General features: G+C 45.3%; 1 protein-coding gene across 4 annotated transcripts in view; it reads right to left on the bottom strand.

Moving 5' to 3' along the window:
* Positions 1-19,703, bottom strand: part of LOC125289711 (NACHT and WD repeat domain-containing protein 2) — a 56,889-nt gene extending 37,186 nt beyond the window's left edge. For 2 of the 4 annotated variants that reach the window (XM_048236681.1, XM_048236685.1), the window contains exons 1-3: positions 18,794-19,219; positions 17,909-18,080; positions 6,423-6,511 (exon numbers count right to left, since the gene is read on the bottom strand). In XM_048236681.1, coding sequence (XP_048092638.1) covers positions 6,423-6,511; positions 17,909-18,080; positions 18,794-18,808 — 276 coding nt within the window. In that variant the 5' untranslated portion in view covers positions 18,809-19,219. Of the gene's footprint in view, positions 1-6,422; positions 6,512-17,908; positions 18,081-18,346; positions 19,220-19,581 lie in introns of those variants that run through there. The other 2 variants (XM_048236683.1, XM_048236682.1) reach the window with 2 other exon arrangements.
* Between the last annotated feature and the right edge of the window lie 3,406 nt (positions 19,704-23,109).

Raw genomic sequence — 23,109 nt, 5'->3', positions numbered from 1 at the left:
CAAAACATGGGAACCATCTACAGTATATCTGGAGCTATTCCTTTCCCTCCATGCCACCTTGAACAAACAAAAACACTGCCCTCCCATAACATGACGTAACATGTTGTGACATGTCCATGAGTGTGTCAGCATCCCTTCCTATGCCCCCCATCCCCCACAAAAAGGAAAAAATGCCCCATCATAGTTAGACTCTCACACTTCACATGCCACACACCCCATTCGCTACAGTCGTGTGTATTGCTTCTAACAGATTTAGCTTGCGTATGATGATGTGTGTGTGTGTGTGTGTGTGTGTGTGTGTGTGTGTGTGTGTGTGTAAGGTGTCGGGGAGTGCATAAATAAAGCGAGAACACGGTGAGTCACTCACAGACATACTGAGGCACGACCCAGGCTCCTCCAGTCTCAGGAGTGTTGGAGTGGGCAGACTCTCTGGCTCAGGCTCACACACACACACACACACACACACACATACACACACACACACACACACACACACACACACACACACACACACACACACGGCTTGTGTGTGGGGGGAAGGGGGCGGGGGGTTATTTTGGCCAAACGTTTTCCACACAATATCTCCACACTGTATAATCGTGAGAGCTAATGCTAATGACAGAGGCTAGAGATGAGTAATGGTCACCATGTTGACAGGTTCTCGAGCATGCAGCGTCTAAACTGTGGATAGTATAAGTATATATACTCTTTTGATCCCGTGAGGGAAATTTGGTCTCTGCATTTATCCCAATCCGTGAATTAGTGAAACAGACACAGCACACAGTGTACACACAGTGAGGTGAAGCACACACTAATCCCGGCTCAGTGAGCTGCCTGCACCAACAGCGGCACTCGGGGAGCAGTGAGGGGTTAGGTGCCTTGTTCAAGGGCACTTCAGCCGTGCCTACTGGTCGGGATTCGAACCGACAACCCTCCGGTTACAGGTCGAATGCTAACCAGTAGGCCACGGCTTCCCCCTGGCCTACTGGTTCTACTTCTCTCTGGCCACCAACGACAGCATATGCATTAAAAGAAACGTGCAGCTAATTGCAGAAGTAAATGTGGTAGATGGGATAGCATTACAATTTCATATTGTTATTAAAGTGACATCAATTTCATAGTGTTCATAGCAGTATTGATTACATAAGGGATAATGTATAGAACGCCTGTCATTATCAGGAAAATAAGTTCCGACAGGGCAAAACAGTTTTGAAACAATGATATGAAAGACGTGAATCAGAAGCACAAAACCCGTTGCTATTGACAGCGGTCATTATTTCAGCAGTCATTCCATGGTGCATATTTGACTGTAGAATGTTGGGAAATCCCATTCAAGTCAATGGAGCGTTCTGGCATTGTGAAGAACTGTATAATAATTGGTTTGAATGTATTAGAAATTGGCAGGTTATAAACATGCACATTAATTTAGTCTCTTCATGACATGAGCTTGGTATAATCTACAGTCAAGGTCATCTTGATTTAGTTCACTTTGTTGTGTTTTTTTTTGCTGTGCATAGTGTAAGATATTTTAAAAAAAGTACACTAGAAACCCAAAGAACTAAGGCATCACAAAACCCTGTTTTGATCCAAAATCGTGAATACACTTACTACACCATAGTTAAGAGTTTGTTGTGTAGAACGGGTTAAAAAAAAGCACCAAGGGGAATATTCTCTCACTAAAACGGGGCTAGGAGGCTGCATCACTTGAGAAACAAAGAACACACTAGACCCTCTGCTGTCTGCAGGGAGAGGTGTGAAGGCTGCGCCCTGGCAACCAGGGAGGACGGTTTCATCATCCACACTGAGGCTGGTGCTGAGGCTTTGCTGCGTGAGTGTTTAAATGCATTTCAGCTGCCAAGCCCATAAAGCCATTTTTTTTTTTCACAAGGCACTCTCCAGAAGTGGCTGTCTTGCATTAGAAAAAATGTGTGATTTATTTATTTGACAGTTTATCTTTAGGAGTTATTTGTGGAACGTCAAGTCTGCCTAGCCGAAGAGGGAGGAGGGTGTTTTCTCCATCGGTTTGTGTTCGCCGCATTCCTTTGATGGGCGAGCGCTTTTAACGGCCGCAACGGGAAAAAGCCTAATCGGCGCCCCGCTTTCCGCCATGGACGTCGTCATGGCAGCCTGGTGAGATTAGCAACAGAAATCTGAGGCCATAAGTATTCTCATGACACCCTCTTTGAACGACTTCTTCACATCGTCCAAACACTTTGTGTATTTCCTATGTACATAAGGTATTTACACATGTGTGCATATGTCTGCCTGTGTGTCTCTATGTGTGTGTGTGTGTGTGTGTGTGTGTGTGTTTGTGTGTATGTGTGTGTGTGTGTGTGTGTTTGTGTCCATAAATGCATTGGCGTGTGTTTGTGTGTGTGTGTGTGTGTGTGTGTGTGTGTGTGTGTCCATGAGTGCATAGGTGTGTGTGTGTGTGTGTGTCCATGAGTGCATAGGCGTGTGTTTGTGTGTGTGTGTTTGTTTGCTTGTGTGTGTGCTTATTTGTTTGTTTACCAAGGCTGGGCTTAGAAGCACTATGACGGGCATTAAGGAAAAGGAAACCGCGGATGCGCCTGAGCCGTAATGGCAGCTAATTAGGGGAATCGCAGGCAGACGGCACAGCGACCCCCCAGAGGGGTTCAGATGATGGCTTTTAATGTGAAACAAAATAGATGTGGGCTACGCTGACGACTCGAGTGTCACAGCTGGATGATGTCACACTGGAGAGGCCCCTGTGAGCTACTTAGGACCCAATCCCTTTAAACCGGATTCAATTCAGCTCCGCTCCACACGTCTGTTCACATAGAAGGCGAATCTGAATCGATTTATGAAGGGAAGGGGTTTGATTTGCAAAGCCAAGGTCTGCGAACATCACAGTGGATGTAATGTGAGCATGGCACTGGGTTTATCCTGTGCCCATTTTAGTGATGTGATTCAGTTTGACCTGGTCCAATGTGATCAGCTAAAGCTCTCTGGTGTGTCTAAGCAAGCCAGGACAGGAAGAACACACCAGTGGTGGAGCTGGTGGAGTGCCAACAGTCAGACTGACCGGTTACACCTGGGCCTCCACAACATGATTGGGAAGGATGGGTTTTCAGTAGATTTGTACAACCCCAAATCAGAAAAAGTTGGGACGTTGTGTAAAATGCAAATAAAAACTGAATGTGAAATCTATTTTTGAAACGTGTTGCTGGTATCAAATTGAAAATGAACATATATTTTCCATGAAATAGTCAAATTTTCAATATTTGATATGGCACCTTTGATATGTCCTTTTTGCAGCTAAATATGGGTATACGATATTTGCAAATGTATCGGAACTCCCCCTATTGTGTATCTAAATTAGCGATGTACCAAAAATGACATTTTACCGTGACTCGAAGAGCTGTAAACAGTGTTGTAAGGCTGCGTGTACAAATCCGCTTGGAGCTCCAGTGGAATTTTAATTTCATGACGAGAATTCTCGGTCTAACCGTTCATGTGCCATTGAAATGGCGTAAATAGGCAACCCACCAGGCCAGCACTAACCTCCGAGCGTGGTAAACAAAATCGGATATTTCAGGCAGTAAAAGCCCCGGTAAGAACCAAAGCAGATTTGGTTCAAATCTACACACCTATGGCTACTGAAAAATGTAAGGTTCATTTATCAAATGCTATTTTTAAGTATTAAAAAACATCATTGTTTTAGAATTTTTGAACAAAAGTGGTGGTAATTGGAGGCGTTAGGATACAGATCGCATTCTGTATTCTCTATTTGCATTTTACACAATGTTTCAGAACTGTGAGTGCAAAGGATGGGTTATCAGCAGATTTGTAATACCAGCTCGTTCCCAGACCACAACATAAGGACGAACACTTTTAAAATCAAATGATAATTTATTGAGATGAAAATTGGAAATAGTAGCCTAATGCTACCAAACAGAAGACGTCTAGGGGGAAATTAATGGGAGTGGTGGTGTGCATGATTGGATGTGTGGATGCAAAAAGGGTGTCAGTATGTGAGGAACTAAATGATGAAATGGCAGACAAGGACAGAGAGAAAGAGAGAGAGAGAGAGAAAGAGAGAGAGAGAGAGAGGAGAGAGAGACAGACAGAGACAGAGAGAGCAAGTGTCAATGCAAGAGAAAATCAAAATAGGTGACTGCAAGAAAGGAGAAGAGGAACACCTTGTTAAAGGTGCACTTAATGACTTTATGAACCAGCCCAGGTCCAACTCTTCCCATGCACCGGCTGATATGAGATGGCCTGAGGAGAGAACAGGGAGTCGGAAAACAACCATACAGTATTATTTAATCTCATTCTCTCTATCCTCTTCTCTCTCACTCTCTCTCTCTCTCCAGACCATATAGTATTATTTAATCTCATTCTCTCTATCCTCTTCTCTCTCTCTCACTCTCTCTCTCCAGACCATACAGTATTATTTAATCTCATTCTCTCTATCCTCTTCTCTCTCACTCTCTCTCTCTCTCCAGACCATACAGTATTATTTAATCTCATTCTCTCTATCCTCTTCTCTCTCACTCTCTCTCTCTCTCCAGCTTGATCCTCTCTCTGAGGATGTGGGGAAGTGTGTGTGTGTGTGTGTGTGTGTGTGTGTGTGTGTGTGTGTGTGTGTGTGTGTGTGTGTGTGTGTGTGTGAGAGAGAGAGAGAGTCTGTGTGATGGAATGAGGATGGAGCCTAGGGCTCTCAGAACACACATACACATATAATATGTCTCTCTCTCTCTCTCTCACACACACACACACACACACACACACACACACACACACACACACACACACACACACACACACACACAAATCTCTCCATGCCCCTGAGAAATGCTACAGGAAATAGAATCAACTATCAGTGACCAAGGAAAATCGCCATTCGCTACATCATATTTATTGGTTGAGTGGGTTTCTTCCTGTCCTCCATCATCTCTATCTCTCTCTCTCTCTCTGTCTCTCTCTTTTCTTTCTCTCTGTATGTGTAGTAAGTGAACATGTTCAGTGTATATACACAAACTGCTTGGAATCACTGCTTTCTTTAAAATATCCATCCAAAAATCCAACGCTTCTTCTAACTCTCGGGCAGAATTATAGATCTCTCTATAATTAAAGATCGTTCACTCACTTACATGTAACTTCAATCCACATCTTTACTTCTAGAAAAATGTAGAGAAAAGCATTATTTTTAGCCCCACACTTAAATATCACCTCCAGCTAGAACACCCAGTTTGGCTCCAGCCCCATCAGTGATCAGAGAACCCCTCCTTCATTAAACCCCTCGAAGACGTGCACAGAACATATTCATCCTTCCAGATAAAACTCTGACAAATAAATCTGGAGCAGACGTTCAGTGTCTGCATCGATTGCTCCACTCGCCGTGTGTGTGTGTGTGTGTGTGTGTGTGTGTGTGTGTGAGGTGAACAGCGTACAGTAGAAGAGTAGAGCAGAACAGAGCTGAGCCACTACAATCTGGACTTCTCTGTTGCTGCCGCAGGCCTGGCCGCTCAGCGCTCAGGGGGTTTGAGATGTGTGTGAGGCAGAGGGGGGTGGAGTTTGGAAGTGTGGGGTGTGTGTGTGTGTGTGGAGGGAGGTTCACCCGATCGTCTGAGTTTGTTTAACAAACGTAGCCGGCGATAAGGATCTGCCCTCGCCAGACGATTTGCATTGTAAATCAACAGAGATCAGAGAGAGAGAGAGAGAGAGAGAGAGAGAGAGAGAGAGAGAGAGAGAGAGCGGGATGAGAGAGCGGGATGAGAGCGACGATGGTGGAGATTGGAACGGATGCAGAAAGTACGGTGTGACCAAAAAAAGGGACGACCGCCACGATGTAAAAATGAGCGTCCTATCATAGGGCGGCAGAGAAACCTGCGGCCATCTGTCCAAAACACTGTTATCAACTTTACCGCTCTGCCTCTGAGCTGACAAGAAAAAGAGGGACCTTGAGTCAGAGACTGAGAGAGGGAGAGAGTGAGAGAGGGAAAGAGTGATAAAGATGTGAACAAATAGGAAGGGAAGGAAGAAAGGTTAAATGAATAATGGTGGTGGCCATAGAGTGAAATAGAAAGGAATGGTTGAAAAGAACAGAGAGAAAGAAAGAGTGGGACAGAAAACTGAAAGATGAAATGACAGAGCTCAAGAAAAAGGTGGAAGCCATTAAGAACACCAGTGCATTCTTCCATCCCATCATGCAGTGACCCAAAAATAACACACCGCTACGTTTCTCCCGTTAGTCTCTTGTCACCTTCCTGAAAATGGTCTCTGAAATGGCACTGGGGATAGGGGGGGCTTTTCTCCTGGGCCAAAGCACAGCCCTCACAGCCCCAAAAAGAACCACTTTTACAATCATCCAGCTTCACCCAATCAGAGCATCAAAGGTGCAGAGCGGCGAGTGCTGCCTACAGCAGGCGAGGGGAACTTCAAAAAAGACACTTTACCTGGAACTCGACGCCATAGTTCTCCCGGCAGAAGTCGCGCAGCTTGGGGTAGACATGTTCCTTCAGCGCATTCCTCTCCGCTTCCGTGTCTGCGAAAGGAACCACAAGAGCCGGGTGAGAAACCAGGTGTCCAAGCAGGGCAATCATTTCAAGGAAGAGAATGTATGACACTGCAATACTGAAGGAACACTGCAGTTGATTGAATATATTCACTGCAAGGTTAAGGGAGTAAATGATCAGTGAGCACAACTCCTGCTGTTACAGCATGTTCAGTTCCAAATATAATAGTATATATATATAGTTCTAAAGAATAATATATACATTTTATATATAATACATTACAGTATGATTATCTGATATAACACATTTCACATAGGCAACATTATAGGAGTCAGAGCCTGAAAAGTTAATAGTATGATAAACAAAGCCCTTAATTTTCACCATGTTGCATATGATTTCACCATACTGTATGCATACAGCTGTAGTGTGTGATGTGTACTGTACTACAACATTTAAAATATGCTGTACAATTTCTGCATTATTTAAGATTGACTTAATTTAACTAAAAGTAATCTAAATTTAACCACACTTTCCCACAGATAATTCAGTCACTTTTAGCTATAACAATCACAACAAACCCTCAATCCTGGAAGGACTGTTTTATACAGTATTTACAGTAGATCTTACATTAAATGTCTATGACACATTGGTAAGGACATATGGTACTGTAAGTATTTGGGCCATCATATCACTCAGTTCATATTGGGGAAATGTACTAAATTAATAACAATTTGCGCCATTCATAGTGGTGTTCCTTGGATCACATTCATCTGAAATTCATGTTGATGTTGAGGCCTGGGGGGATGGCAGAGTGTCTGGCAGCTGAGAGTAAGAGAGTGAGAGAAGGCCTGCAGGTTATCTCTCTCCTCTGCCCTCCTCTCCTCTCTTCCCCCTCTCCTCTCTTCCCCTCTCCACTCCTCCCCTCTCCTCTCCTCTGCCCCTGCTGCTGCTGTTCATCCATCCCTCTCTTTCCACTCCTCCACTCGTTCGTCTATCTCATTCTATTCCTCCTGGACTTCCTTCGGTGAGTCACGGTAGGTCCCGTTGAGTCCTTGTCCTGTGCCGATCTCCAGCTCTCTCTTTCTTTTTATCTCGCTCCCTCTCTCCATCTACAATATTGCAAAAGCATGTAGCATGCGCCGGGCTGCTTGCTTTTTTTTTTTTATACCTCTCCCGCTCTTGCTTTTCTCTCCCTTTCTTTTCACACTCTGTCTATCTAACAGGCAAAAGGCCTGTGCTACGTGCGTATACCATCAGCCGTTCTCTCGCAGGGCAGCGCACACATACATTATGCATTTCTCCTGCTCTCTCTGACATGCCGGACAACTGCTTGGCAAACGGCTAAAAACAGCCCGCAGCCAGCAGCAGTGTGTGTCCACAGTAGCGTCCTCATCCGTGGTGGTGGTGGTAGGGGGAGGGACCGAAGACCGCAACGCGCGTGTGTGTGTGTGTGTGTGTGCAACGGTCAGTGACTCAAACGCTCGCCTTGTCCGAGGCATGCTACACATTCTTACACTTTGCTGCCAGCGAGGCGTGCGGTCTGCACAGTCACAGTCGGTGCTGACACGCCAGAGTCACGTCTTCACTGCCTGTTAGAACTGAAGCCAAGCGGTAATGTATTAAGAGAGATAGCTGTGACAAATTCCCCTTAGTAATTCCATATCAAGGTGAATGAAACATCACTCAAATCAGGGGTGGGGGTGTGTGTGTAATATAAATTGTGTTCGTACCAACTCAGGAAATGACTTGAAATTGTGATTTTTCAATTAGCTAAATTGGATTTCATTTCATTCCCTCGGCTGTATCGTACAGCATCGACCCCCCTGGCTTGCGTCGCTAACGCAGCCCAGAACATAATTGTCTCATATTTCAGGCTTGTCGAGAGTGAGGCCTGACAGCGACCGTGTCACACGGGGGGGCGGGGGGGCTTCAAACGGATCGCTTTAATAAGGAACTTGTGTGTTGTTTTATTACGGCTCGTAAACAAGCGTGCCATCTCCGAGCATCTGTTCATGTGACAAACCACTTAGTTCGTCTGTTTCCGCTGTCGGTAAAAAAAACGCGATTTGGGAGTTTGTCTCACGCAGCGCTAACGCGGATTCCGCGAGTAGCGGCGGCAGCGACGACCTGACATTAACGGGTCACTCTGACGTCCCTCCGACTGTCAGCTCTGCTGGAGTAGGCCCATCTGCCGTCTCCCATTATCCTTCACGCTGTCATCCTCCGGTCGATTTTGTTTGCTCTCCATCTCGTTTATTCCCCCAGCGTGTCTATCTTGCTTTCTCTCCCCCCCTCTCTCGAGCGTCCAATCCTCTGCTCTCCACCATCTCCGCTCTGGTGTAAACAGTAGCCTCTACACTACAGCCTCTTGACTTCAAGGCCTCTCCTTCGCCTCTTAGTAATGCCTGTTGTGATCCGTCTCCTCTCCCCCTTTTATCTCGTTGATATAAAATGCAGTCTCTCTGATGCTCTGATGTACTTTTAACCCCTAGTTCTCTGCATGTTCCCCCTGTTCACCTCGGGGTTCTGATGCCACCTTTCATCTCTTCCTCTCTTTCGCTTTTCTGCTGCTGCTGCTGCTGTGGCAGCTCCTCGACTCATCTGTCTGTCTGCTCCACTTGCTTTCCAACCTGTCAGCTTTCCTCACGCTATACTGCCTCAATGATGTCTCTCTCTCTTCCTCTTTTTCTCTCTCTTCCCATCCTTCTCTTGGTCATTCATAAAAAATACAGTGTTATCGAAACATGCTAACAGTAATCTGTTGCACATAAGAACAATTCAAATACAGCTATGAGCTGCCTATCCCTCTCTCTCTCTCTCTCTCCCTCTCTCTCTGCCCCCTCTCTCTCTCCTTGAGACTGAGAACGTCTGTTCTACAATATGGGTATACAATATTTCTCCTGGGAAAGAATCTTGCACTGGAAATCTTCCCTTTAATCCTTCCACCATGCTCAACTGATTCACGTTAGTGAGATTGATTCGCTGTTGATTAGGTACATGTAGATTATTCATCTGACCAATGGACCGGTGGAATGCAGCAGGTCAAGCTGGTGTGCAAAGCACAAACAGATGGACGACCCAATGGGAACAGGAGGCCAGGGTTATGAAGCCCCTACTCCATGTGACGGGTTTGTCTTCATGGGTGGTTAAGGGTAGTCAGCTGATCAACATTGAGTGTGGAGATATTATGTATTCAGGACCAGATGTACTAACGCTTTTGCGCCCACTTCAGGTGTATTTGTTTCGCAATGTGCGTGTACAATCATTGCGAGGTATGTACAAACAGGCCACAATGATGTAAAAGTGCAAACTGCCTATCGCGGGAGCTGAACATGGCTAATTGCGTTTTTCGTGTCATGCATATGCATTCATGGAAGGATCCAGGGGAAAGTGGGAGTTTAGTGTAAAAAGATGGGAGGGGAAGCGTAAAGAGCGCTTAATTATGTATTCCGTGGTATGTACAAAGACTGCTCCTGAAAGCGCAGGTCTATTCTGCGCCTAGATACTTCCGCCTTGTAAAATTGCAGTTCAATGCATCAATAAGAGAAGCTTTCAAAGACAACAGAATCGCTATTTAGAGCACCAGTTTTGTAAGTATTTGTACTATCAAAAGCAACCTTAACTTTCGTTGGCCTTTCGAATGTCTCACTTTCACTTTCACGTCATTCACTTAAACTTTCATACTTGCTAGATTGGACCAATTTTCCATAGCCTACGTGCACAAGTAGTTTGAGTAAAACTACTGATCTTCATTATCTCCCTGCTTGTTGACATCTTATCATGTATGTATTATTTTATGATCGCTAAACGTTTGATTCTTTTTAATGTTGCCATCAGTTAACTTCATTCAACTGTGCTTGTATGTAGGCTCTGCCGTTCAGTTGTGGACGTTCGTAAATTGCGTTTATGGGCGGAGAAAGGCAGAGAAAGGCGCAGTTTACACTAGTTGATAAATGCAACACTGATAAATGCGACAGAAAATTGGGTCTGACAGCATTCGCAATCTGCGGTTTGTCCATGACGCTGATAACGCTACTGTACATTCGCAAATGTACGTACATCTGGCCCTCAGTGTGCTATGATGGCTTCAAAAGCCAACGAAGGAGTGGGTCGAACTTTTAAAAACGCTGCATTTCAATTGAAGAATAATAAGCTGAAAGTGTGGCAGCAATACGCTGAATGCAAATGGATGAATGGTGGTACAACTTCTGAATTCATACTGCAGGAAAAAACAAAAGTTGCTGATAATCTGGTGGCACCACAATTGAAACTTAAATTGGCACTGAAATGATTTAATTTGCTCTCACCACCTGTTCCTGCTATGTGTGTGTTTTCGTGAACCCATTATCTCTGTACTGCTTTCCCTCTGCTCAGGCTGGTTGAATTGCCTGCCGTAGCACTGTAAACAAATATCATAATTTCTCCTCCTCAGAACATTTGGTCTAAATAGCCAAACAGAGGGACAAACAAATATAGCTAAACAGAGGACCAACAGGTCCACACACTCCTACGCAAATCACACCAACATTTGCATTCAACAAAATATAACCTCACAACGTGACTCTAGAAATTAGCACAGCCAACAACCACAAAAAATGTTCCACAAAAAATTACCACAAGACCAGTAGGCAGTCTTGGTCAGTGCCAAATATTTTCACACCATCTGAGCAGGGACACACCTGACTTTATGTCCATTTAAAGGCCGAGCTCAGAACAGAATAAGAACCGGATCATTAAATCGTTCCAATCGTTCAGCACTGGGCTACAAATTGCATTCTCGGACTCCTCTGCATTCCTTTGCATCAAGCATACCAAGTCTGCGGTCAGGTAATCTACCCTCTAAGAACAATTACAAACGCCCTCTAAAAACACCTACAAGTACTGTTGCTCTAACAAGGTAATAAAGAGATTGATTAGCTGACTCAGTCCTTCTAATAGCAGCTGCTGTGAGTGCATTGCTTATTTCTACCAGACTGTGGCCATGTCCCATTGGACACACTTGTGACCTTTAACCCCTGAAGTGCACCTTGAGGCACCACTTTTGCGGTGTTTGACAGAAGGCTGGACAATAAAACGTCCAGGAGTCCCTTGAACGCTCACACACACATCAGCTGTTCACCTCTAATGCATCACAGCAGGCGTACGGTAATGGGCACTTCAGGATGGCAACTGGGAATAACGGGATGAGAAATGAATCACACTTAAAAGGCAGTGTTTCTCAAAGTGTGGTCCGGGTACCACTGGCGGTCCGCAAGTTATCCCAAGTGGTCCGCGAGCAAACGTGGTAAAATATAATATAGATGAGTTTGCAATATTGAACCAACTTTTATGTAAATCCAAACAGTTCTGCAACACTGCCTATGTAAGCTATGCCAGTTTAAATCATATGAATCCTCTGACACAATAAGCAAGGTGCAAAGACAATAACCAAGGTGGTTCATTGAGTAGGTCTATTGTATAATATACTGCTGAAGTAGGTCTACTGTTTTGAGGTAGGTGGTCCGCAATTTTTTTTTTTATTGGTTAAGTGGTCCTTGGTCTGAAAAAGTTTGAGAAACACTGCTCTAAGGTATACATTTCAGGAATCACCGGTATTGATTGGTATCACAATATAAAGACAGGTGGTCTTCTACCAAATTTGTTTATCAGTGGCTGTGGTGTTAAGGGTACTCTGTCTGGTCTGGCACTCGGTGAGAGAAGGTCATGAGGGTGTGGAATGAGAAGTACCCTCCCTTCGAGGGCCCGACGGGAGCAATGAAGAGAAGCCGCCAAAACAGTGTGAGAAGCTGGAGTTGGTTCCCACAGCAGGCATGAGGGGGCAAAGTGGAAGGTGAAAATGGACGTAAGAGTCCCTTGGCAGGCTCCTGTTAGCCACACACACCCAGACACTACGCACACGCACACAGGCACACTATACACACACTCACACTACACACACACATGCACAGACACACTATACACACACTCACACTACGCACACACACACACGCACAGACACACTATACACACACTCACACTACACACACACACACCCACACGCACAGACACACATCTCAGTCTCACAGTGAGGTGGACTAATAAATAAGAGTCATTCATGTCAGGAATCGATTCACTCTTTTTCTGTGTCCGGTCTGTCACGCTCTGACTTTCTCAAATGTGTCTCTTTTTCTGTCATTCTCTCCTTTCATCCACTTTTCATTCCATCCATACCTATCTTCATTTCTCTCTCTCTCTGTTTTTTCATTCTTATGTGGAGGCTGCTTTCCTCTTTCTCTCTCTCTCTCTCTCTCTCTCTCTCTCTCTCTCTCTCTCTCTCTCTCTCTCTCTATTGGCTAATGCCTCATGCATTGTTTTGCCAGCTACCTCCTCTGACGCTGAAAGCCTGATATGGCCAGGTCTGTGGCGTCTCAGGCTCTCATGCTTCATGTGTCAACATTTGACATGATAGACGACTAGCATTCCTGAGGCTAAGGAAGCAGAGGAAGACTCATGTGAGAGAAATGGAAGCAAAAAAAAAGTGAAAAAATGGGTTTTGGAAAGTGCCATTTGTGTGTGTGTGTGTGTGTGTGTGTGTGTGTGTGTGTGTTGTGTGTGTGTGCAAAAGTGCATTGACCAAAAAAATCATAGATGCTACACATGGAAAGATTCATATTATTGTACCTATATTTTCCTATCACCGATTCCTTTATTGCGTACAGTTGAGACACACCACTCCTGCTTTCTGCTCTGTGTCTTGTGTGCCATAAATCCCCAACACCTGTTTACTCGTCTCTTACAACCACAACCTGCTTCACACAGACCTCTAACCCCACACACACACACACACACACACACACACACCCTACCCCCACTAATGAAAAACAACAGCCATTCGTTTGCTCTCTGTTCTAATCCCCCCTCTCTCAGCCGAGGTATTAGCGAGCTTTTCCAACGTCGTCGCTAGCACGCCCGCCTCCATCTCTGCGCTGCCCGTGAGCAGCCGGTCCCAAGGGGGAGCTCTGTGTTATTGGTAAAAGGCTCTGAACAGATCGATGCATATAAATGACTCTTTAGCGAGGCTAGGGCTCAGCTGGGGGGGGGGACAGGAAGCGGGTCAGAGACAAGTTGTGCACCAGGATATGGGGTGGTTATGTGGAGGTGACTACTCCCGAAACATTATCATTTTTTTAAGGCCATGCTTGCCATGCTGATAATATTGTTTGATGAGCACTGACCACCGGTATCGGGATTAACCATACTTAACCCTCCTTATCCAAGAATATGTTAAAAAGTAAGTTATACATTTCTAAAAATCACTCATTCAATATGAGAATGCATGTGTACCAACCAGTACCAAAGTGAACACACAAACTCTCTCTCTGTCTGTCTCTCTCTCTCACACACACACACAAACAATACACACACACACACACACACACTCACACACACACACACACAGACACTCACACACGGGAAGCTTATTTAGTAGCACACAGGAAGCTTATTGAGTACCAATATATACAGGGGCGCCTGCAGGAATTAATGCTATGGTACGCACACCCAACCCCCCCCCCCGCAAAAAAATAATTTACAATATGTGTCCGTTTTAGGTCCGTGCATTGGTCAGTCAGCAAAAAAGTAGCCTACATAGCATAACAACATCCACATGCAATAATACAACGACAACGTCTACAATGACCTATTCATTTGGACAACTTGATACAGCCCTATACAGGCTAAAGTTACCTTTAGTTTTGTTCTAGCGCAGTGTTTCTCAAACTTTTTCAGACCAAGGACCAGTTAACCAATAAAAAAAACCCTCACGGACCACCTAGCTAAAAATAAAAAAAGTAGATCTACTCTAGCAGTATATTACACAATAAGCCTACTCACTGAACCACCTTGCTTATTGTCTTTGCACCTTGCTTATTGTGTCAGAGGATTCATATGATTTAAATTGGCTTATTTAGCTTACTTAGGCATGTTGCAAAACTGTTTGGATTTACATACAAGTTGCTCACGTCTACTCACGGACCACTTGGCACAGCTTGCAGACCACACTTTAAGAAACACTGTTCTAGCGTTACGTGACGTCTGGCTTTAGTGCAGTCTAACGTTCTGACAAGCACACCAATTGCCTACCTTGTTCTTGTCCATCTGGAATAACTCCTAGCTTTGCTGCCTCCATCCTTTCTGTTTTCGTTGTTTAAAACTTGTGATATCCATGATGAGTATTGAGTTAGTGAATTAGCTCAACATTGTGTGCTGATAACCATATATAGATAGCCGAAAGTAAAAAGAAAACAACAAGTAGCCCTAATGCGTGCTGCGCATGCGTATTCTCTCTCCTGCTCAAACAAAATGTGTGCGTTAATTTTGATAACGTGTTCACTAACTTTACGTAATAGAAAATGGTAAATAGCCTGATGGCATGCAGCTAATGGGATACTGTGCATAGTTGGGAAGGTATGGTAGGCCAATTTGGTGTAAATACACACACACAAGGACATTTTCTCTGGCTGTTGAGTAGCCTGATGGTGCGACAGTGCGCATTTGTGTTATACCTGCAGGCGCGCCTGAATATATATGCCAAAAGATTAATTACTCCATCGGCCTCTTCGACACTCGCTGAACACACAGCTGTGCCAGTGTGAGACAGGAGCACGTCTGCACTTTTCCCTGCAATCTCAACTGATCAGGGGGAAAAACAGCCATGCCACATCTCACCCCAGCCAGCACTAAGTTGAGCAGCAGGGGCTTTGCCATTCGTTCAAGGCGGAAATTCACATCGAGCCAATGGACGTCAGGAATGATTTATTGGTGCGAGCACATTGCTTCCTTAGGTCTTCCCGTCACACGCGTGTCTCCTTTGATTTATTCTACACTGGTGTGTAACCATTATGCTAATATAGTATTACACTCAATATGATGCCAGGACGCAGCGCCATGCTATTTACAGACAACTTGTATGATGACCGTGGGCTGGAGTTTACTCACTGATGAATGCGAGTGGAGTCGGCTCCACCGACAGTAATAACAGTCATTTACGAACTGTCAGAGTCGGGAAGTGCCCTTCTTTCTGACAGAGAGAGAATTCAAGTGAATACCAAATGATTGGGTATTGATGCTATTATTAGTGTGTGCAGCACAAGTGCAGGTAGATGAGATTTCACAGAGGCGATGATGCTAACCTGAACAGGTAAGGGTATGGTTTGGTGAGGAAAGTGCAACACAAGAGTTTACAACTGTGTAAGGTTTGTGCACTCTGGAGTTGACTCCAGTGAGGCCTTATGAAGTGATGTACAGGACAAGACACATCCTCAACTTGCCACCTACACACACACGGACACACTCACACCAAATGATGGTCATCAATATACAATCGCCATACAGCATCACTGATCAATGTTGGTCATAAACATGCAGACGTAAGTTCAGGTGAAAGTTTCTGCATCAGCACAAGTACCTGCAGTAAAACACGCACCCTGGATCACATGAGTGTGTGTAAGTGTCTGTGTGTGTGTGTTTGGATGTCAGTGTGTGTGGCTGGCCAACAAATCTCCTTTCTCTCAGTAGGTCTTTACTGCAAAAACTGCACCCTCTAGTGCTTACCAAACTGGAGCATTGCACCAACACTGCAGCCTGAGTCTCTCTCTCTCTCTTTCTCTCTCACACACACACACACACACACACACACACACACACACACACACACCACACACAAACTGAGGGGAAAGACTCAAACTCTGATCCTTCTCCAGCTCTGTGGTGAATCCACCGCTCTGCACCACCCCAGCTGAGTGGAAGCAGTAGAGGAGGAGGAAGAGGAGGAAGAGAATGAGGCCTCTCTCGACTCACACATCCTTGACCCAAAAATAGAGCCTTGGGGGGTGGCCAGACCCACACACACAGTCACACACACACACACACACATCACCCTAAACCCATTACAGCTGGGCTGCTAAGATAGATAAGATTCCCATAGTCTCCTCAACACCTTGCGGGCAATGAGGGTAAGCACAAGGTCTGCAGACAGATCAATCGGCAATGCCGTTGGTCTGGCGATTGTGCACTTCTCCATGGCAACCCAACCTCAATTGGGAGAAGTGAGAAGTGTGCCAGGATGAATCCGTTTCAAGTCATCAATTGCTACCCATAACAAACCTGGCTCTCTGGCTTGTCGCTGTGGGCGCAGAGTATTGAGGAGCCAGGCGTACTTGGAAGGAACCGTGTTGTTCGACCAGGAGGAAAGCTGGACTCGACTGCTGGTCTGCCTCAGAGTGGACAGTCACCACAAGTGGCAGAGGAATGGAATTCAGAGCAATATATGGAAAATATCTTATTAGACTTAAGCTCTGTTAGTGCTTGTTTGTTGCTTGTTCCATAGTCCAGCACACCACAAGTGATGATGCTTCATATTTAGAGAGGGGTGTTATTCTCTCTATCTCTCTGGCTCACTCTCTCGTTCACTCTCACACCCTCTCTCTGTTTTGCTTGACTTGTTTACTCCCAAATTAGAAGGCCTATTTTTAAATATTCCCCTGAAGCCTGCATTCAGATCCTTCGCAGCGTGTGGATGTCTTCCACTAACTAACGACCCGGAGCCGGGCGCGCCTCACTGACATTTCTGATCCACTGAGTCAGTTTCGTGCATCGCTGCGTGACCGCAGCTCCTCCGTTGTCTGTTGCTCCGTGTAAATTGCGCTCTGGTCAAACAATATCAAAACAATCACGCGAGATTTGAGCGCCAGAAATAAAGAGGAAGTCCTGAAATAAGACCAGGAGGAGACAACAACCATGAGGATGTCAAGATGTCCAGTGTAGCTATTGCCATATGTTTACTATTTTCACGGCGCTCACATCACCACAAGGTATAAATATTACCCGCCCTTGAATGGTTTTAAGCGGACAGTGCCCTGTGTTTTGTTCCAACTGAAGCATCTCCCAACACGCTGGCGCGTTCTGCTGTTGTAGTCGCCGCTGTCCGCTCACGTCGAGCCCAATTATCATCATGCCACCAAAGACACATGACAGTCTCATTGCTAAGATCAGCTGCGTCTGTTTGCGCGGTGAGATCAACCACTACCCTTTAGTTTACTGCAATAATGCACGGGTCCTGGGCTTGCCTAAATTGTTATGAATAAAAGAATGTTTGGGAAATTGCATATACAGTGAACCGTATATGACTCCATTCATATCATAAAGCACATTAACAAGTGTCAGTTGGTGTCCTCAAAGCTGAAGTGAAGTGTGTATTATCCCCTCTCTATTTTCAGTTGACACATTATTCAAGAACTTTTTACAATCTAATACATTCATAAGTTTTCACGCACACGCACACTCTCTCTCTCTCTCTCTCTCTCTCTCTCTCTCTCTCTCTCTCTCTCTCCCCGTCTCTCTCGTCATTCTGAAAAGCAGTGCTTGATAGTGTGCCAAAATTCGTTTACCATCGGGATTGGCGCATATGAAGACCCGGACAGCCCTGCCAGTGGGGACGTGGAAAGGTGGGAGCGCAAGGACGTTGCCACTGATGGCCGCCCTGCGGAGCGCGGAATCCCGAGGATTGGGTTGCCTGCTCCCCACTCCTGACGGCCACATGGGGGACGCTTTCCAGCGTGGCTATACAGAAAAAAAATAGTGGTACAAGTAAGTGATGTAGAAATGTCTAGTGTGTAGTATAAAATCACAGGAATTACAAGCATGCAGAAATGAACACACACGCACACGTGTATACACGTAAGTGGGGGAACATAGGCTGTCACAACCCATTCAACTCATGCAAGTGACCTGCATTTAAGGCTAAATAAATGTATAAGAACTATTTGATGTGGCAGTCGCACATAGCCAGTTTCGTAACAACGTGTATCAATGCCAATAATACATACTTCTTGCACAATCTGAGAAAATCCACAACAGAAATCAGCGGTCTGGAAGACGCTGACTGCCTTCTGCACCCTCCAATCCTTTTGCAGGCAAACAATGAAACGTCAGTGTGTATGAGCGCGTCTCAACAAAGAGATTAGGAGTCGGTGTTTCCGACTTGGAATATCCAGATATGCATGTCAAGGCTGCATGCATATGCCATTTATTGTCAGATACATAACACTGTTGATGTTGTGTTACGAGAACTGGCGCAAGGGAAAAGTTGAGTTGTCCTGCACTGTGAATTCCCTTGGTTGCAACAACGACACCACATTGACTTTACTCAGTAAAACTGCAGCCTATATCTGCGCAACAAAAAACAGAGTAAGAGTTTGTCTCGGAAAGGGTGTTCATCTGTTAGCAAAACAAACACACACACACATACACAAAATACATTTCTACATGCTCACATTCATCCGCTTCATCTTGAAAAATCGGAGTTACAGTCCGCGTAAATTAGCCACGTTGGATACAAAACACGCAGAGTTCCTCTGCCTCCGCACGTTAGCCCCCAGAGACCAGCGGAGCGGCGGCCATCTCCCGGGCGGCAGCGTTCAGCATCCCCCGCTGCTGTGCCAAATTGAAAGGGCGCTGGAGTCACAAGCTCCGTCTCCGTTAACACTCTTTCACACTTCCTCCTCTCCTCCTCCCCTCCGCGGTACAAGTGACGCTCCTCTTGCTACTGTACGGTAATGACAATCGCGATGAAGCGTAATGTACCGCGAGTGAGTGACGCGTCTGCTTAGCTGCTCCGTCAGCCGGGGTTAGTACTCCTTGCACACTCCGCCGGTTGTCTCTTATTGCGGAGGGATGGCAGAAAGCGGTGGATATTGGTGCCTTTGGACGAGGGGGCAGGGGGAGGAGGGGACTGAATTAATTATCGCATCGATAAAAGCGCTATATCGCAGAGCCGTGATTCCTCGCGTTGGGAAGTTAGAGTGCATTGGATTTGTACCGCAGCTAATGGATTGCTTTGCTGTTCTTTGGAGGAAATGCTGAACTACGTGTATTTACTGTCCCATCGCAGCATACGAATTAAATAACAAGCGCGCAAAATGTACATTTTCTTTTTTCTTTCTCCCTCCAAATCAATTTCACCCTCTCAACAATTAACAACAAAACACATATACAATGCCCCAACAACTGCAGTTAAGCAAACAGAATGAAAAATTGTTGACTATTAATAGAGCCTACTTACTTATTATTAGTCTTGCTTAATAATGCCCACACTCTTTACAAAAAGGATGGTCGAGGATGCCAGAGGGAAGAAGGAAGATCCAGTTTAAGCCTCTGAACAACCTGCTCTCTAGGAAGTCATCGATGTCAGCTACCTGAGTCCTGTTGGCAGGTGAGGCCTATTTAAATGCCTGGGGTATGGGAACAGGGGCATAAAGCCCCCCCCCCCCCCGCGCCACCTAGGGGTTTTGAAAGGGAACAGAGAGAGAAAGAGGGGGACAAAAGAGGGGGAGAAAGTAGGTGTCCAACTGAGTGTAACCTTTTCGTTTTCCTTAATTCGTTCCATAATCCTGGTGCATATGAATCTTACATTAAACGATTGTGTGGGATTTAATGATCTGCCAACCTGTCAAAAAGACCCCTCCAAACACACACACACACACACACACACACACACACACACCCTCTTTCTCCTCTCCCACCCTTCCATCCAACCCTTCCATCCGGCGCAGCAGCTCAGCAAAGCTGGCACCATTCACACGCAGCAGTCTGAGCCCCCATCTCTGTCACACACATGTGGAGACACACACACTGACGCACGCCGCGCGCACACACACACACACACACACACACACACACACACACACACACACACACACACACACACACACACATACACATTATCATGCTCTGCTAGTGAAGAACAGAGAATCATCATTCATCATAGTCATCTTAATTCAAATGTCACACTATTAACTAAAAGCAAGTTCATGCACTAATTGTAGCCAGACATTTGAGGGAAGCAATGTACTGTACAACCATAGATTTATGGTGTGAAATTACAGCAGCTATCATTACAGTAATTTTACATCTTCTTTGTGTCTGATGAAATAATCCTCCTGGTTTAGACTTGCCCCTCTGGCAAAATGTGACATACGCGCATACATACAGAGAGAGGGAGAGAGAGAGACTGTGAGAGCACATAATACTGTAGGTTTAGTATATGAGGCCATGACGCACTCTACGCACGCACACCAAACCCTCCCTTCCAACAGGACTACGTACAACCAGCCAGTTGTTTAAATCCAAGAAGATGTGATGCACCAGAAGTGGCCACATTCGCGCAACAGTATTGCCGACCCAAAACATTGTTTGCTTCATGAATTAGTTATACAGGTTGTGCACCCTGTAAAGACAGCCTCCACTGAACAACCTGGCACATTTTCGTTTCTCTCCTCCATTCTCTCTCCTTCCACAGCCGTCCCCCCATCGCCACTCTCTCATCCCCTGGCACACATCATATAATCAGTAATATAATGTATGTCTGTTCATGCAGATGCAGCAGATTATTATGTGGATCATTACTGGAGCATCCATGCATACGGAATGCCTTTCTAACACGCTGGGGATTTTGTAGCCTGAGTGGTTTGAATGGGACTGACTCTTTGTGTGTGTGTGTGTGTGTGTGTGTGTGTGTGTGTGTGTGTGTGAGTGTGTTTGAAGAGAGAGAGAGCGAGAGAGCAAGCCCGAGTGTAAGCTTGAAGTGCACACACACACACACACACACACACACACACAATCATGCACACATACACACACACACACCCTTAATCATACACACACTTACCTCACCTTACCTCTTACAATATCACTGAACAACACCAGCCTTGTGGAATGTGACAAGGCAGGCTCAGATCAATAGCCCAGTCCCTTGTGCAACTCCACGCACTGTCTCAGCCAAGACAAATCTAACACACACAGATATTGACCGGTCAGACCTGGGGACCCATCCACTTCTCCTCTGCAGAACCTGTGTAAAGCATGGCCGAGTGCTTTATGTTTCCGACTGGGACGGAGCACGTCTGTGGTTCTGACACACCCGTGTGTGTGACAGACGACCAGACTTCGGAGGCCTCGGACAAGGATTTGGACAAGGGGTGTGAGTGTGGATCAGACAAGACGGCGATGAGTGAGTGGTAAACGATGCTGGTGTGGAGGATAAGCTCAGTGGGAAGAGAGAGGGGGGGGGGGTGTCATCTCAGTTTTCTGGTTCACTGTGATCTCTTAGTGTAGTGCAGAGGAGGGCCACTGCAGGGTCATTTTTCTTGACTGGGGACCTTCAATTTTTCATGACCAAACCTGCAGTTTATAATAAAACATGTGTTAAACTCAGAGGCCAACTCTGTGCATGACACCCTAATTTAAATGTCAGGCAAAGTGCAAAATCTTAAAGGTGCAGTCAGCAATCATACACATTTTCAAGCACAAAATATTTTTTGTCACGTTCAGCAATCATCTCCTCACGACCGCTAGCTGCCCATTCTGTGAGTACAGTACACTGTAAGACAAATGGTTTCTGTAGGCAGCCAAGGCTCCGAAAATTGGAAACAAACAAAGTGGGGACAGCCTGTCCCCCAAACAAAAAGGAAACCTTGTGTGGAATTTTTCTGGAAATATTCAAGGGAGGGTTGAGCTACCTAACCTCCCTGGTGTGTTTTGTTTGGTCCTTGATTAAAATATAATGTACATCCTAAGCACAGACATCGGTGGGTCAGCTCAGTCCTCTTACATGCTACATGATAGCTTTAGCTCATGCACAAGGACTTTGCCCATTGACTGACTTTGCATTTAGCCCAGTGTTTACATTAGGGCTCTATGTTTAAATGTGGGTGAGGTCCTGGAAGTATTATAAATACAAATAGATGCTATATCTTACAAACTATGCCACATCATACTGTGTCATATCATGCCATGCAATCAATACAATTTTATACCATTCCCACCATTTGACAAGAACAATAAATATACTCTGTTTAAGACACAGTCCCACTCTATCACATTTATTATATTCTACCTGTGTTGTTTTATTTACTGTCATATATTGTACAGACCTGTCTATGAACTATTATCAAGGGCTAAGCTCTTATTTGCCCTCTGGCCTCTGTGTCTAAAGAAAAGCACAGCACATCTGAGAGTGGAGTGTGTGTAGCGGTCAGCGGTTGGTTTGTGTTTTATGGTGGGCTTTCCTGGCCACATCTCTTAGAGTGATTTAGAGCCCTGACTTTCTCTCTCTCACTCTTTCTCTCTCTCTCTCTTTCTCTCTCTCGCATGCCATTTCAGAGTAGTCAGGGAGAAATGTGACAGGTGTCCCTTGACACAGTGCCTTCCATTCTTCTTTATCTCCCTTCCTTCAGTACTTTCAGCCTCCCGTTTTTTAAATCTCTCCTCTGTCTCTCCGACGCTGTTCTTTAGTTCAATCTCTTCTCTGTCTCTCTAACGCTGTTCTTTAGCTCAATCTCTCCGACGCTGTTCTTTAGCACAATCTCTCCTCTGTCTCTCTGACGCTGTTCTTTAGCTCAATCTCTCCTCTGTCTCTCTGACGCTGTTCTTTAGCTCAATCTCTCCTCTGTCTCTCTGACGCTGTTCTTTAGCACAATCTCTCCTCTGCCTCTCTCTCTCTCTTTCACACACACACACACACACACCCTCACACATACATACACATACACACCCACACACACATCCTCACACAAACACACACACATTTTTC

This window comes from Alosa alosa, chromosome 24 (genome assembly GCF_017589495.1).
Source record: "Alosa alosa isolate M-15738 ecotype Scorff River chromosome 24, AALO_Geno_1.1, whole genome shotgun sequence".
Lineage (NCBI taxonomy): Eukaryota > Metazoa > Chordata > Actinopteri > Clupeiformes > Clupeidae > Alosa > Alosa alosa.
Note: the sequence above shows the minus strand (reverse complement) of the source record. Positions and strands in the feature narration are given on the sequence as shown.